Source organism: Muntiacus reevesi, chromosome 2 (assembly GCF_963930625.1).
Source record: "Muntiacus reevesi chromosome 2, mMunRee1.1, whole genome shotgun sequence".
Classification (NCBI taxonomy): Eukaryota; Metazoa; Chordata; class Mammalia; order Artiodactyla; family Cervidae; genus Muntiacus; species Muntiacus reevesi.
The window spans coordinates 282,453,378-282,470,214 of NC_089250.1; the positions used below are offsets into that span (position 1 = coordinate 282,453,378).

Below are 16,837 nucleotides of genomic sequence, written 5' to 3' on the forward strand. Positions count from 1 at the left end.
GCTACTCTCCCGTTTCTGTGCTGAACTTCTCCCTGTGGAGGCTGCTCTGGTTGGGAAGCAGAGACTCTAGGATCTTGGGGTGCAGTAGTTGTGAAAGGACTTAGTTGCTCCACGGCACGTGGGGTCTTCCCAGGTCAGGGATGGAAACTGTGTCTCCACGGGTGTGGTTGACCTTAAGAACACCACGGACTTTATTCTGTGTTGGAGCTCAGTTCCGGGTCTGAGCAAGCGTGGGTTCCTGGTGCTGTCCCCACCCTCACTCACCCAGGGTGGGGGGCTTTGTGTCCACCTTGTCCCCTCGTGCAGCCTGTTCACCCCGGGACCCGTGCTGTGTGAGCGTCTGCTCTGCTCACAGCGCACCCCGGGGCCCATCAGACTTCACTCATGAAAGAGAAGTGTAAGGATGAACTATTCCATGGTTAAGAATTTCAAGGTCGCGACAGCGTTGACCAGAGCGCTCAGGCACAGGTACCAGGCCCATGCATAGAGAAGCCGCGGTGTGGGATTCAAGGACCCTCCGTGTGGGGGTGGGATGGGGGCCGGACGGGGATATCCTGCAAACGCGGCTCCAGGCTCTGTGCTCGGCAGGGGGACGACTGTGGCACTGCCTGTCTGTGGAGGGGCCCTGGGGCTGCCCAGGTCAGCAGGAACGGCAGGGGTGTGAAGGGAGGTCGCCCTCCCTTAGCGCCCCTGACCTAACACCCGCTCATCAGGGCAGCCCAGTGCCTAAACGGCCCCTTCCTCACCTAGCTCTGAAGACCTGGAAGGTGTGGGGGCTGGAGGAGATGCAGAAAACAGATTCTGTAAAGCAATTATCCTTCTATTAAAAATAAAAAAAAAGACTAAAGAAGAAAACACAAAAGACAGCAAAGGTGGGGCTTGCGTTTTCAGCCAGACTCTGCCAGATTCCGCCTGTGCTTACGCATCAGACCAAAATGCTGGTGCTCCCACCCCGTATGACAGATGAGAATACAGACAAAGAGAGGTTGAGCATCTTGCCCCAGCTCACACAGCTGCAGGGGGCAGGGCTGAGAACTGGACCCCTGTGGTCGAATCTGGAGTCCAGATGCTGTGATGACCTGAGGGAGCGGCAGAGACCAGACGGCCCATGCTGAGCCAGGCGCATGCGCGCACACACACACGTGCACGTGGCCTTCACCTTTGCGGCTACAGAAGTCAGAGGGAACCAGAGGGCCACCAGGAGAGGCCAAAGGAGAGCCGGGGTCTATAAGGAGGAGAGGCCCCACTTCCCAGGAGGCCGGGGAATTCCCTTCCCTGGTGAGTCTGACTCCACTCTGCATTCCTCTCCCTGGACCCAGGACTGACTGTCCAGTGACCAAACTGAGTTGGCTCCAGAATTATGCCTTCCCAGGGGTTAAGCTAACTGGACCCCAATGCTGTCAGTGTTAAGGGGGGAATGAATACATAGTCTGGGATTCAGATTTGTTTGGAGAGAAAATTTATTAGAAAAGGAGACCTAAAAAACCACGAAGGCAATTGGCATGAACATCTCCAAAACACTTGAGAAACCCTCTGCTGTTTATCTACCTCCTATCATGTCATGAAAGTGGAAGGTCTATTTAATAAGTAATTCTGTGCTTATCATATTCTTTCTTTAAAATATTTATTATATACTTATTTATTCGGCTGTGCTGTGTCTTAGTTGCAGCATGTGGGAGCTAGTTCCCCAAGCAAGTATTGAACGTGGGTCACTGCATTGGAGTTTTGACCCCTGTACCACCTGGGAATTCTCTCCTCATACTCGTGGGGACAGTAACGGGTCACAGGCCTCCTCTGAGGCGCCCTTAGAGCTGAGGCATGGGGTGGCTGCAGAAATCCTCCTGTGGCTAAGGTGTGGTTTGTTGCTCATGACTCACTCACACTCCCTTCAAACATAGGGTTTCTCCCCTGTGTGTGTCCTCTGGTGGGTGATGAGGAGGGCCTTCCGACTGAAGCTTCGCCCACACTCCCCGCAAACATAGGGCTTCTCCTCTGTGTGTGTCCTCTTGTGTGAGATGAGATTTGACTTCTGGCTGAAGCTTCGCCCACACTCCCTGCAAACATGGGGCTTCTCCCCTGTGTGTGTCCTCTGGTGTGTGATGAGATGGGACTTCCGATGGAAGCTTCGCCCACACTCCCCGCAAACATAGGGCTTCTCCCCTGTGTGTGTCCTCTGGTGTCTGATGAGGGCTGACTTCTGACTGAACCTTCGCCCACACTCCCTGCAAACACAGGGCTTCTCCCCAGTGTGTGTCCTCTGGTGTCTAATGAGGGAGGACTTGTGACTGAACCTTCGCTCACACTCCCTGCAAACATAGGGTTTCTCCCCCGTGTGTGTCCTCTGGTGTGTGATGAGATGGGACTTCTGATGGAAGCTTCGCCCACACTCCCCGCAAGCATAGGGCTTCTCCCCTGTGTGTGTCCTCTCGTGTGTGCTGAGACTTGACCTGTCCTTGGAGCCTTGCCCACACTCTCCGTGCGTGACCCTCATAATCCCTGAGACCCCTGCCCCCGTGAGCAATGTGCCTGTGTCCTCTGGATTCAGTTTCTGGCTTGTGCTGGGTTCGTCTTTCATTCTCTCATGCACCCCAGAAGCCCCCATTTGTCCTCCGGGTGAGTAGGAAGAGACCCTTGAAATCCTCTTCAGCCTTACGCTTTTCAGCAATTGTTGGGGCCTGTCCTTGGCCTCCTGACCCTCAGGTTTGTCGCTCGGGCTGTGTGGATCTGAATATCGCTGATTTTGACTGCCTGGGCAGGGATCCTCTGGTTGGAGGAGGTCTCTTTCAGATGGTCTCAGGAGGGTCTGAGAGGGGTGACTGCGTTGGATGTGTCGGCTGAGGAATTTCTGGCTGGAAAATGCCAGAGAGCAGGAGGGAAATAGGTGGATCTTGGGCTTCGGTTCTGCTGAAAGAGGAAGCTTTTGGTCAGGTAGCTGGTTTGCCGTGATCAGGCCCTCCCCACTCATCATCTAAGTGTTGACAGTGCACGATTTCTGTCCCATCAAGTGTCTTTACAGTCCACTTTTCCATTCCACTGTTATTCTCTACATCTACAGAAATCCAGGAAGCGGGTGTCAAGGGCCTTTTCTACATACCACCCAGATAGGGACCTTCCAGCTGCAACAAGGCAGCGTCTCTCCTGATAGAGATGGATCTGCAGGGACTTTCCCTGCGTGTAAGTGTCTGAAAAGTCACGTCACAGTGGCCACAGGTATTCACCCTACTGAGGGATAAGACTTGGTGACATAGGTGAAATGTCCTGAGTGGCTCCCTGTGAGGGGATAGGGTCTATTAAGTTAGGGGTGCCTGGCCTGGAGCTCTCTGCATATGGGAGGCAGCACAGGGGGTGGTTAGAGCAGGTGTGGCTAATTCTGACTTTGTGGCTCCTTGTTCAAAGAGCAGCCTTGGTGCCGATCTCTGCAGGAAGTGGGTTTGAGCCTGGACGAGAACGAGCGGCCCAGGTCCGACTGGCTACAGGTCTGGCTCCTGCTGCCCAAACTGGTTCACAAATTGCTCTTCTTTCAGTTTCCCATAAATCATAAAATAAAGGCATATCCCTTCTCAACCTCACCAGTACTCATACCTCATTTATTTCATTCAGGCTTAATCCACTTAACATGCACCAGGAAACCCTGTTTAAAATGCATGTCCAGCCAGACTCTTCACACCCTCACTCCCAAGCATCTTCAGACAGCCCACTCTCCCCTCATGTCGGGCAATGAACTGACCTCTGAGGGCATTCCCCGCTGCTGTCTCTTCCCAAAAGTGAACCAAAGCATCGTCTTAGCACAGAGAACGTGCTGCTTGCAGCTGAAAGCCTGCGGTTGTTCTTTGTCACCCAGGAGGACCCCTGTGGCCTGCACGTGGACACAGGCCCTGAGTCTTCCGTGTCCCGTCCAGCCCCCATCCTCTGCCTCTGTGCTTCCTCCCGCGACCCCTGGCCTGGCCTCTCTTCCCGGCCCTGGGGCTGAGGCACTGGCTGCTCCCCTGCCTGGAATCCTTCCCCGCAGGTGTTGTCTCTGCAGAGGCCCTTCCGCACCGTCCTGCACCACACCCTACCCTCTGTTCACGCTGACCCGAGGCACGTTCCCTGCGCTGGTTTTCCTCAGAGCACCAGCCCCTGTCTGGTGTGAAGCCCCTGCTGCCCTAGGGCAGTGGTTCTGTTTGTTTCGGTGCGTGGAGCCCCGTCTGGCACAGAGCGTGAACTCACATGACAACAGACTGGAACAGTGACTGAATGCGCATCACTGTACACATGTCGCTTAGAAATGGGAAGAAATGAGGGAGAAACAGGCAAATGGGAGAGAGCTGGTAGGTGCTAGAAATGTTGCTTTTTGCTTCTCAGCCTTTTAGCAGAAGGTGATGTTGCACATTTTTTTGCATGAAATATTAAAAATTAGAACTAACATTTTCAATATAAAATTTCTCCTAACAGTCATATGAAAAGAATCAAATTCTGAGGCATTTTAATTGCAACTCAACTCACTTTGGACTGGATTGTCCTCTGCTTCGAAATCGGACCACGAGGCTCCCAGAATGGGGTGGGGGGCTGGAAGAGGGGAGACACTCACCTCTCCCGGCCGCGAGCTCACTCTTCCCCCTGCTGTTCCGCTTGATGCCAAGGTCCTGACCATACTCGTCCCCGTACCAGACCAGCAGCTCACAGCCCGGCCTGACCACCTGGCAGGTTCGGTAGAAGATCTGCCCGTGATACTGGAAGGCCACCAGGTTCTGCTCCTCGTCGTCCCGGGCACAGTTCACATACCTGGGGTCGAGGCCGGGAAAGGGAAAGAAACCTCAGGGGATGAGTGCCCTCCACTCTCCGCCCATGCCCAGCTCCGTGCCTTCCGCCTCTGAGACCGCCCCTCATGTGGACCTTCTGTTCACACCTTCGACCAGGCCATGTGAATTCCCATGCTTTTCTCTCCTTACCTAAGCAGCCATTTCCCAGAGCCCAGTTCCAGACTCATCTCCACCTGGACTGTCCGTGAGGTTGGTGACCTTCAGCTCCTCTAAACTCTGAATTAAGTTCTCTTTCATCCACAGGACTTGGGGCTCCTTGGCTAGCACGCAGCCCTCAGCACTCACCCCAGCCTGCCTTCTCTCCCGAGGCTTTCTCCCATCTCCCCACGTGTATCCAGGGTCCTATTAGCTTGCCCACCCCCTCCCACGGAAACTTGGAGAGAGCTATGATATAGCTTGGAACTCGGAACAGTAATAGTCTGTTCACTGTCTGCCTGCCCTGATGAAAGGAGAGGCCCTCAGAGAATGACTCTGCTCAGGGCCAAGCTGCCCCCATTCCTTCTGAGGCCTCAGGGCCCGCTTCTCACTGGAACCAAGCCTGAGGAGGTTGTTGCCCAGAGAGAGTCAAGGTCTCCTGTGTTAGGTCATCCTGGCGTGTGCAGTTGCTCAAAGATAGAAAAAATAAGGTTACTGCTCCTAAAATCAATTGGCTAATGTCTGTTTGCAATATGTTCTCCAACAGGACATGGGTTGTGTGATCTGCTTCAGTACCGATGTTCACTGTCTAAACTGAACCATCAAGGGCGTGGTAAGTGTCCATTAAGTGAGTTAAAGTGTCCCTGGTGAATCTAGACTCCTCAAGTTGTTTTCAAGCCCACCAGTTTTGTTCAGCTTATAGACATGTATCTTGATGGCATATGCCATATTTTTATTTCCTTCTCTCTAGTGTCTTCTGAAATGAAAGGGCATTATATGGAGGGAAAATAGGAAAGGAGATATAAAAGCTGTTGAGGGAGCCGGGTTGAGAAGGAAAGGGGCGTGGGACGGAGGGCGTCTCAATGTCTACACACTGCAGACTCACTGCACTCACCTCATCCAGTTGGCCGACGACGTGTCCTTTCCATCCACATACTCGTAGCAGTTACTCCCTTTGGTGATCTGAGGGTCAGAAAAAGAGTTACAAGCTTTCCTCTTTCTTTCTTTCTTTTTTTTTTTTTGGTAGGAAACAATAGAAGAGCTATTTCCCTGTGTAGTCATTGGTGCTTTTCAGCCTGCATGGATTCAAGTGCCTGTCGGACCACACGGTGAGCTCCTTACTCATCATTCCAAGTCTGAGTCTCTTGGTTCATTGAAGGCAAGGGCTCCACAAGGGAGCAGTCACTTCTGTGTGTCTGTACATTGTGTTCCCACCTCCCCTCTGACCTTAGAGAGAGGTCTAAGTGTCTGTAGACTGTGTTCCCACCTCTCCTCTGAGCTTTAGATAGAGGTCCAGAGTGTCTGTAGACTGTGTTCCCACCGCTCCTCTGACCTTAGATAGAGGACCTGAGTGTCTCTACACTGTGTTCCCTCCTCTCCTCTGACCTTTAGATGGAAGTCCTCTGTTCACGCCCAGGGCACACAGTACCCAGGGCTGACTGTGTCTTTGCCGACCGTGTTATCACCATCTGTGTCCTCCCATGTAGACATGAAGTACCCCCCACCACATACAAGCGGTTAGAGGCCAGAGGACAGGGAAACGGGTGCTTCTCACCAGCCAGGCGTATCCACTGTTGGCGGCCTCTTCATCGTCTGTGATCTGGCCCTCATAGGGGCCAAAGTGCAGGCCCAGTGGCAGATCGGATGCCTCGCTCCACACTCCAAGCCCAGCGTCAGGGATGCCCGACAGTCTGATGCTTAACCCAGGGGGCAGAGTGAGGACTGAGCGATTGGCATGCCCCTGTTCCACTGCACAGTCCTTTACAAATGTTGGGGGCCCATGGGCAGCACAGCTGTCGATGAAGAAGTTCTGACACTCCTCACAATCTGGAGGTGAGAACAGGGATGAGAGGAGTTATAGTGATGTTTCTGGTCATAAAGACCTTCATAAAAAACTAGGACATTCATGGCATTTGGCCTCGATCCTGCACCCCAAGTCATAGAGGAAGGGGATGATCGGGGGACCAAATAGTTACGTGAGGTTAGTGGATCAAGGCCTCGTAGCCCCTTCTCCATGAGTGGGCCAGCGGAGTCACTCACAGAGGTAGTCGTCATCCTGGGGCTCGCTAACCTCTTGGTACACGTGGCCCTTTCTTTCTCGTATACTGTACCTCTTCACTCCAGTCTCCTTTCCTCTGAGTTCTAAGATGGAGAACAGAAGTTGAGCAAGGCTGGTGGGGTCTGGGGAGTTAGTCCCTGTTTTATCAGAAAGTGTGAGATCTCCTACCTGTCCATCTCTACACTTTGTTAAAACTTTCTTACATGTAGTTTTCAAACTTTACTTTTGTAATTTTATGCTTTTATGATGTAATATTAATTTCTTGGCCAACCTGCATGGCTTGTGGGATCTTAGTTCCCTGACCAGGAATGGAGCCCACACCTCCTGCAGTGGAATCGTGGAGCCTTAACCACTTAACCCGCAGAAAGTCCCTCTCTATACTTTGTTTCTTCTCCCTTTAACTACAGGTTCAGGAGACTGAAGCTCCACTGACCACAGATGCCCAGTTCAGTGATAGCATCTTACACTTCCTGTTGGTAGGTTTAACTTCCAAACCATCTTGCTTAGGAAATAGTTCAATGACACCTCTACTCAGAAAATATATGGTAAGGGCTCATGATACCTAAGGCACTGAGCAGAGGTCTGGGCATAAACACTAACAAAGCTCGGTTCCCATTACCACAGCTGGATTTATTGAACTCCTTGTAGGTGTCAGACTTTTGCATTTAATGTAAGGCATTTAAGCACTGTATGAATTATGTATCCTTATCTTCACTTTACAGATAGCAATCAGGACATCAGAAAATGTATAAGATTTTCCCAAGGCCTCAGTGCTAACTTCATGTCTCAGATTAGTCCAGCTAAACCCATGCATACCCAAAGTCCAAGCCACACACCTAGGCCATACCTATTAGTTTTTCTACAGGGATTAGAGGAATTAATTAGAGGAACTTCCCAAATTTTCTCTTACCGACTTTTTGTCTGGGGTGCTGTCCAGGGGTCCTTGCTTTTCTGGAAGGGGGGACCGGTTTCTGAGCCTGCTTGGAGCCACTTGTCTTCAGCGATTCTGCTGTTCCCAGCAATTCCTTCAAACCAGATTCATTACTTAATGCTGCCCTGGACATTCTCTTCCATGTGAGTAAAAGACAACATGCATTTCTTTAGTTCTTTAAGAATTTATGAAGTGTTTTCACATGCATGACTTCAGTTAATACTTTGACAAATCTTGGAAATACCTGATATGGGGGGAGGGTCTGAACACTGGAGTGTAAAAAAGGGACCTAGGCGGATAGGGAATCAAAACTAGAATTCATATCTTAAGGTTCTTCCCCTTCAACTTTCTGCATAAAAGTGACAGCAAGGCAGGGAGAATAGCTGGAAGCTAGGGAAAGAAGAGGGTAAGGGCTCATAGAGAGATCCGGGGGGTTTCTTTAATTAGTGGCCATTTGATGGACGAGGAACTATGGTAAATTACAGATGGGACAAAACACATGTGGAAAATAAGGTGACAAAGCAGTGAGATTAAGAGGAGAAAAGACGATCGGCAGAAACACATTTAGACAATAAAGAAAATGAGATGAAAGCTGCAGGTTGCCATGTCCTAGCGACAATGCTTGGAATTAAAGTAGCTGGTCTCATCAGTTCTCCTTGAACAAGGCTGTATGACCAGCTGGTTCTACTCAGTTTCCTGATCCATGAATTGGTATACAGGATAATTCTTAATATTACAGTGGACATGAAATTTAATAACCTCCAACAAATTGTTGTGTGTGCTATTTAATACAGTAAGAACATGCGCATACATCCCTGGTATCAATTTATTCCCTAAACGGCATCTATATTTCAAGTGCAGCTCACAAATTCTATCTTCAGCATCCTTTGACCTTTCTACTCCTAGATGAATGCTTAAATTGGAGTCACTCATTCACAAAACATTCATGGGGCCCTCAGGGGCTTTGAGGTGGGCCTGGACTTCTGAGAATGAATGGGTGTGGGCTAGGCTCTTAAAGGTCACAACACAGGGGCAGGCTAAACAAAAGATTACAAACACGAGAGTTGCCTAATTAGAGCTCAGGAAGGAGTTGTTACTCCCTCCTACAAGAATGAGCATTTGAAATGATGCCCAGATGATGAGTTTCTACTCAAAAACAGGTAATCTATGTGAAGTCCTTCTGTTATTTTCTTATTTGTTGCTTTTCAGTCATAACCTGAGGCTTCTCAGGGTTGCGAGTTGCTTCCTCATATTGGAGTGGGAGGCTCTGAGTTAGGGATCCTGTCTCCTTCTTCATCTTGGACTGTCCACTCTACAAACTGCCCAGCATGTCCTTAAGCTTCTTCATCTTGGACTGTCCACTCTACAAACTGCCCAGCATGTCCTTAAGCTTCCCTTAGTCAGATGTCTTAGCATATCCCTCCCTAGCAAAGCACAAAAAACTGAGGTTGAAAGCATCTCTCAGATGAATGATATAAAGATGTATGAATAAGCTTCATAGAACTATGGAAGTTTTAATCAGTTTGTCAGGGGTTTAGAGAATGTGCATTGGCTTAGATTACACTATCAGTGATACTGTGATCTCAGGCATATAATCAAATATTTTTACCCCTTTTTTTGAATCTATAATGGTGATAGTTATATACCTACTTTTAGGTACTGTAGGACTGATTTAAGGTTTAAGTAAGTTTATTCACATAAAATGCTTAAAGTCTGAAATATTATGAAAATAATGTAACAACACAACCGCCTACTACTGTTGTTGTTCTTACTAACTGTAAAGATGGTGATATCAGACATTGTGCAAAAGATTCAGGACAGGAAGGCCGCAGTTTCCAGGATCTCTGTGTTTTCTCCTATTCTCACCTGTGACTAGATCCATGAGGAGGATATTTTGGCAACAGGATTTGGGCAATACTCACCTTCTGGTGTTTACTGTGCTCCACTCGGAAGGGCATCGAAGAAGGTTTACCTAAAGAATGATGAGATTCAGTGTTTTGGTTGGTAAATGCTTCTAAACTCTGGGTATTCTAATTAAGGACACGTAATTCTAAGCCAGAGAGGGACAAAGACAATGATTACCAAAGGAGGAATGGAGAATGGTTTCTGTATCATCAACTCCCATGGTTCTACTGGTAGCACACATAATTTTCCTAAAATTATAAAAAAATATGAAACTTCATCTGTGCCTCATCTGATGTTCATAAAGTATCTAATAAATTTACTCGTCTTTCATGACAAAAGTACTCAACAATGTAGAAATAGGAGGAAGTGACTGCGATATAATAAAGGTCATATATTGAAAGTCAACCTCTAACATCACCGTCATCAGTGAAAAATATCAAGAAGAAAAGCCAAGGATGCCCATTATCAGCATTTCTGTTCACCATAATATTAGAAGTCCTAGCCAGAGCTTTAGGTTAGAAATGGAATCAAAAGACTTCCTTTTGGAAAGAAAGAAGTAAAATTATGTCTGTTCACAGGGGCATGGTTTGATGTGCAGAGAAATCTTTAAATCCACACACACAAAAATCCTCCGCAGAAAGTTGCACGGTACAAAATCAACATTCAAATATCTTTCCATGAATGAAGAATGACCATTCCACAAATTAAAATAAGAAAATAATCCTATTTATTTTTTATTGTTTTAAATCTACGATCAAGAGTTAAATTAAAAAAAACAATATTTCTTTTTATTTATTTGTTTGTGCCAGCACTTTGTTGCAGCATGTGTGATCTAGTTCCCTGACTAGGGACTGAACCCAAGTTCTCTGCACTGCGAATGTGGAGTCTTAGCCACTGGATAAATAATCTTATTTATAATAGCATTGAAAAGAATGAAGTAATTAGGAATAAACATAAGGAGATGAAAGACTTATATGTTGAAAACTACAAAATATTGCTGAAAGGAATCCGACAGAAATAAATAGATAGGCGTCTCATGTTTATGGATTTGGAGGCTTAATATTATTAAGCTGTTCATACCACCCAAAGCAATTTAAAGATTCAATGCAATTCCTATTAAAATCCCACTGGAATTTTTTTCAGATATAGAAAATCCATCCAACAGTTAACACGTAATCTCGGAGCACCCCAAACAGGCAAAGCAATCTTAGAAAGAACAGCAAAGCTGGAGGCCTCTGATTTCAGAACACACTACAAAGGTACAGGAGCCAAAAGAGTGTGGATTTGGCAAAACATGTGTGCTTAGCCGCTCAGTCTTCTTGACTTTCTGTGACCTTTTGGACTGTAGCCCACCAGGCTCCTCTGTCCAGGGGATTTCTCAGGCAAGAATACTGGACAGGGTTGCCATTTCCTTCTCCAGGGGATCTTCTTAACCCATGGATTGAACCCGCATCTCCTGTGTCTCCTGCACTGAAGGCAGATTCTTCACCTGCTGAGCCACTGAGGAAGCTGGCTGGCATAAAGACAGATATGTCAATCAATGGAACAGAATAGACAGCCAGAAATAAACTCTTTGGATACATGGTCTAATGATCTTCATCTAGGGTGTCAAGATAATGGGGAAAGTTTAATCCCTTTAATGAATGGTGCAGGGGAAACAAAATAACCATATGCAAAATAATGAACATCTTACATCTTGAAGAAAAATCAATTCAGAATGGATGAAAGACCTAAATGCAAGACTTGATAAGACCCTTAGAAGACAACAAGGGTGAAGCTTCACGACACTGAATCAGCAATGATTTCTTAGATATGGTACCAAGTGCACAAGGATTAGTAACAAAGTAAAAATAGACAAATGAGATTAATCTTAAAACCCCTGTGCAGCAAAGGACAGTGAACAGACTTGAAAAGGCCACTTACACGATGGTAGAAAATATTTGTAAAATATGCATCTGATAAAGGGTTACTAAGCATACACCAGTATGAAGGCTACCTATAAGCCAGGAAGAGAACCTGATGGACCATGATGGCACCTTGCTATCAAATTTCCAAGTTCCAGGATTGTAAGAAAACAGATTTCTGTGGTTTAAGGAATGCAGTCTGCTTTGTTATGGCAGTCTGAGCTGACTAACAGTGAGAAAAGGAATTGAATAGACATTTCTCCAGAGAAAATACACAAATGGCCAACAAACATATGAAAAGATGCTCAATATTACTAATCAATAGGGAAATGCAAATTGAAACCTTCTGTGATGGGCAATATGTATAAGAAGACAATAGCAAGTTTGGTAAGGATATGGAGAAATTGGAACCCTTATACACTTCTGTTGGCAATGTAAAATGTTGCAAGCTTTCTAGAAACAGTATGGAGTTTCCACAGAAAGTTAGAACTGCTGTATGGTCTAGCAATCCAACTCAAGAGTTTATTTCCATAAAAAAGTGAAAGCAAGATATTGACTAAATAGTGGGCACATGTATGGTCCTTGCCGCATCATTCCCAATGGGCAAGATGTGTGAGCAATCTAAATGTCCATTGGGGATAAAAGATAGAGATTATATATAAGATATATGTTATACTTATTATATCCACATGCACACACGGAATGTTTTGAAGCCTTAAAAAAGAATTCTGTCACATGCTATGTCATGGATGGGCCTTGATGATATTATACTAAGTGAAATGAACCAATCAAAAAAGGCAAAGATTGCCTGATTCCACTTCTCTGAGGTATCTAAATTAATCAAATCTATGGAAACAGAAAATATAATCGTGGTTGCCAAAGGCTATGAGGAGGAATGATTGGAAAATTGTTCCTCAGTGGGTTAGGGCTTCAGTCACGCAAGATGTAACACTTCTACAGATTTGTTGTACAGCAATGTGTATATATATCCCCGGTGGCTCAGCAGTAAAAAATCCACCGGCAATGCAGGAGATGCAACAGATGCAGGCTCAATCCCTGGGTTGGGAAATCACCTGGAGCAGGAGATGGCAACCCACTGCAGGATTCTTGCCTAGAGAATCCCATGGACAGAGGAGCCTAGTGGGCTCCAGCCTATGGGGACGCAGAGTTAGACATGACTGAGAGATTAGCACTGCGGCCACTAACACTAACGTGTACATAGTTAGCAGCGGTGTGCCATACACTCAGAAACTGTTAAAAAGGTAAATAAAGACGAGCAGGCGTATGGTGAACCGAGGCGTATGTATTCCCTATGAAGAGTCTCTCCTTATGTCAAAACCTTTGCAGACAACCAAATGTTTGGTTTTCATGTCCGTTTCGCTAGTTTTAATAACCTCAGGGAACAGAGGGACGTCCCTGGTGCACAGTGGATGAGAATCTGCCTGCCAATGCAGAGGACACAGGTTCGATGGCTGGTCCAGGGAGATGCCACTTTCTGCGGGGCAGCTAAGCCTTTTTTTTCAAAAACTCCAGAGCCTGCACGTGCTCTGCAACGAGAAGACAGTCACCGCAACCAGAGAAAGCCTGTCCACAGCAACAAAGACCCAGTGCAGCCAAAACTAAATGAGTAATTTTTTAAAATCTGGGAGAACAGAAATCCATATATGGAGAATCATAGATGTACCTAAATTGTTTTTTCCAGTCAGGCAGATTAACTCTTCTAAACTGTTTGAGCAGCAGAAGAGGAAGTGAGCTGCTCACTTCTATTTTATAATAAGAGTACTTCATTCCTGATGCCATCTCTGGCCAGTGAAATGTGGGAAAGATCATGGAGAATAAATAGTTCTCTCCAACCCTTTCCCATAATCAAAATAAAGAATTAGTTTAACCTTAGGCTAAGATGATCACAGGTTTTGTTTTATATACATACATAAATAATGTATCTTGACATAATATGTTAATCATTTCCTCTTTGAAGAGACTTAATACAATAACCAATAACTAATCTGTTTGGTGAATTTATTTCAAAAGTTTGTTTAACTGCCTTTCACTAAGAATGTTTAGCAAGATAATTCTTTTTTAAAAGAGTGATAAATTTTAACCATAAAACTTTTGAGAATTACACTGGAACACCTATACATTCATCTTCATTCAGGATAATGTCAATACTCAGCCACAGCCACTTGGGAATGCTGAAAATTATGTTTTCCTTGCTACTGGCTGAGATGTAGTTGAGACCTAAGCCCAGGCTGGTTTCAGAAAGACACGTCCACATCCTCCTGGCCTCTCACCTTGCTGCCTTGGTGTCCACTCTTCATCAGAATCCTCAGTGTCATCTCCCTGGGGCTTGATGGCCTGCCTGCGGGGATGCATGAAAGTTGGTCGAGTGGCTCTGAATCCTGGAAAGAAGCAAAACATTTGTTCTAAGGAGGGGAAACAAAGCATAGAAGCAATGGAAAGTGTCACAAAGTCAGGGAATCAGTAGGATGTGCTGGGGGAATCTAGAACAAGGCAAGAGGTGAGCTCTGCACTGCAGGTCACCCTCCCTCTGGTATAGAACTGCAAACATTTCCTCCAGGTTAGTCTCCACACAAAAGAGAACTGTGAGCAGGTGAAGCCACCTAAGAGCAGGCCAAGTGAACACTGAGGGTGAAGACTTCTTTCATGTTTCCCAGGCTCACAGGCACCCAGCACTTCCTGTTACCTATAGCAATCAGCGCTTCGTAGTTTCTTTTCACATTCCTATATCGGATTTTTTCCCATTCTCCCATCTCTTCCCATTCCTCCTTGGAGAAGTATACAGAGATGTCTTTGAAAGCATCTTTGGCCTAAGGGAAATAATAGATTTCATCAGTGATTTACTAATCTAAGTCAGACCTTAGAGCTGAGCCTTCTCCTCCACCTTTTGTGCGGGGAGTAGCCTGAAGCTCCTGTATGGTGTGTGTGAGAAAGGGATGAAGACTTTCCTTCCCGACTGCGTCCTGCTTAACTGAACAAACACTGAGCATTTTCCTAACTCTCCCTGGACACAGAGCAGTTGAGAAGCTAGTGTCCCGTTTTGTCCCACTCCACCCTAATATCTCAGACAGGACCAGGCATTGCCATCCTGTGTACGGTCACAGGGAAGTTCACTCAGCTGCCAAGGCAAGCAGTCTGTGGTGCTTCAGGGACCAGCGCCGTGTCCTTCCTATAGAGCTGGCTTAGAGCCCACTTTTCCGCCTCCACCTCTCACCGTGGGCTTCCGCTCTGTTCTCCCGGCATCTCCCTCAGGGCTCTCCTCTGGCGATCTGTTTGGCCACATGCCCATTGGAGTGCTCAAGGCCAAGGTGCCTATGGAAGAAGAAGGTGCTGAGATAGCCCAGACCTCTGTCCAGAGCCTGAGCTGCCTGCCTTGGGTGGAGTGTCCAGGGCAGGAAGGTGAGGGGAAAGTCAGGGTGAGGGTATTGGTGGGATGGACGGATCCTGACTAGATATGACAGATCAGCCTAACATGAAGTAGATTTGTTTTCTTTGGTTCACCTACAATTCAGCCCCTCTGAGGGAAGGCACTGGGAGGGATGTGTCTGTGGGTGACGGAGGGATTCTCAAGGAGAGCCAGAAACCCCTAACTGCTGTACTGGGGTCAGGCTGAAATCAGGGCTCTGTTCCAGTGAAGCAGAGGGAATGTTTCTCCAAGAAGGGTTTTGAGGATCTCCTCCTGGGGACTCAGAAAAATCTGGGCATAACGTAGGTTCTACGTCTAAGGGAGAAGTCGCTCGGCTTGAGGAGATCTGGGTTCCACGGGCTGAAGTAACTGGGGTCGTCAGACAGAAGGGACTGGGGATCTTTTGTCTGATGTAGAATGCGCAGGGTGAGAAAACTTGGGATCTGTGAGGCTGAGGAAATCGGGGGTTTCTTATTAAGGGACTTTAGGGCTCCAATAGGCAGGACAGTTAGGGTCTTGAGGAGGAAGAGTTTTAAGAGCTCCCAGGTGGAGGTATTCAGGGTCTCCGAGGTTTAGGAAATTTGCTGTCACTGCGGGTGGTATTTTTATGGTGCCTCAGGCTGAGGGGAACTGGGGTTAATCTAGGTATTTGAGTGTCGCAGCACTAGGGGATTGGGTCTTTCTGTGGGTGAAGGGACTTGTAATCCCTGAAGCTGACGAGACGCAAGCCCTCTTCAGATTAGGACTCAGGTTACTCAAAGTTAACAGGATTTCGGGCCTCCCACCCTGGAATTTGAAGCCATCAGGCTAAGGGTTTATGATGGCTGCGCAGGACGCGTTCCCTTCAGCCTCCCCGCTGTTCTGCCGCACTGCCCACCCTGTCCCCAGGAGCGCTAGAGGTTCAGCGAAGTCCAGTCCTTAGGCGCTGAGGTGAAGTGACGGGCCAGCAGCCTGCCTGTACCCTGTCAGGCACAAGCGACCAATCGGCGTTGTGACTGAGGCGGTCTGGCCAATAGGCGCCCGGAGGATGGGGAGCGCGATGGAGGCCCCGCCCCACCGCTCGGGGATTGGCTGCTCTGGGGGCGTGCCTGTCACGCCTCCAGTGCGCAGGCGCAGCTTGGCTGGTTTCTTTGTTTTCGGGCATGGCCTCTGAGGCCTGGATCCTCAGGTGGGCGGGCTGTCCTCAGGCTGAATGTTTCTTTCCAGTGCCCTCAACTGGAATCTCGGCTCCACCAGACTGTAACCGCGCTCCCGGAGTTTATCCTAGCCCCACTGTGCCCTGCCTTATCAAATCCAGTTTTGGCGAGAACTCTTATGTGGTGGGTACTGCATTATTCAAGGGAAACGGTGTAATTAACTACATTCTGATGAGATGCACGATAAACACCGTATGGTCAAAGATTTAAACACAACGCGTGGAATATGTATGTTAGAAAAAACTTGGAGGATTTTTAACCTGAAAGTAGAAGTGGCACTGATGAGCCATCTGTTATTTAATGTGGGTATGAAAAGCCTTCAGAAATGAGGTATAAGTAAAACCTCAAAGCCTTGCAAGTGTTTTCTGGAAGCCGAGGCATCGATCTGGAGGACTGTGGATCCATAGAGCTGAGTTTGCCTGACACCTACTGGCCTCACAAGATAAAATAGGGACACTGGTTCTGGCCATTAGGTAGCTTT

General features: G+C 47.4%; 1 protein-coding gene across 1 annotated transcript; it reads right to left on the bottom strand.

Moving 5' to 3' along the window:
* Positions 1-1,888: 1,888 nt before the first annotated feature.
* Positions 1,889-15,037, bottom strand: LOC136161887 (histone-lysine N-methyltransferase PRDM9-like). Its single transcript, XM_065927017.1, has 10 exons — positions 14,962-15,037; positions 14,441-14,557; positions 14,028-14,135; positions 9,850-9,899; positions 7,907-8,063; positions 6,978-7,079; positions 6,493-6,764; positions 5,833-5,900; positions 4,571-4,764; positions 1,889-2,901 (listed from the first exon to the last, which is right to left on the bottom strand). Exons 1-10 carry the CDS (start codon positions 15,035-15,037, stop codon positions 1,889-1,891), a joined length of 2,157 nt encoding a protein of 718 aa, XP_065783089.1.
* Positions 15,038-16,837: the final 1,800 nt, after the last annotated feature.

Bases quoted from the DNA above. Each gene is read 5' to 3' on its own strand.
- LOC136161887 (XM_065927017.1), bottom strand. From the start codon at position 15,037: ATGTGGCCAAACAGATCGCCAGAGGAGAGCCCTGAGGGAGATGCCGGG. The intron at 4,765-5,832 runs GTGAGTGCAGTG...CCTCGACCCCAG, and splicing joins TCGTCGGCCAACTGGATGAG to GTATGTGAACTGTGCCCGGG. The intron at 2,902-4,570 runs GTGAGTGTCTCC...CTCTTTCAGCAG, and splicing joins TGAGCTCGCGGCCGGGAGAG to AACCGAAGCCCAAGATCCAC.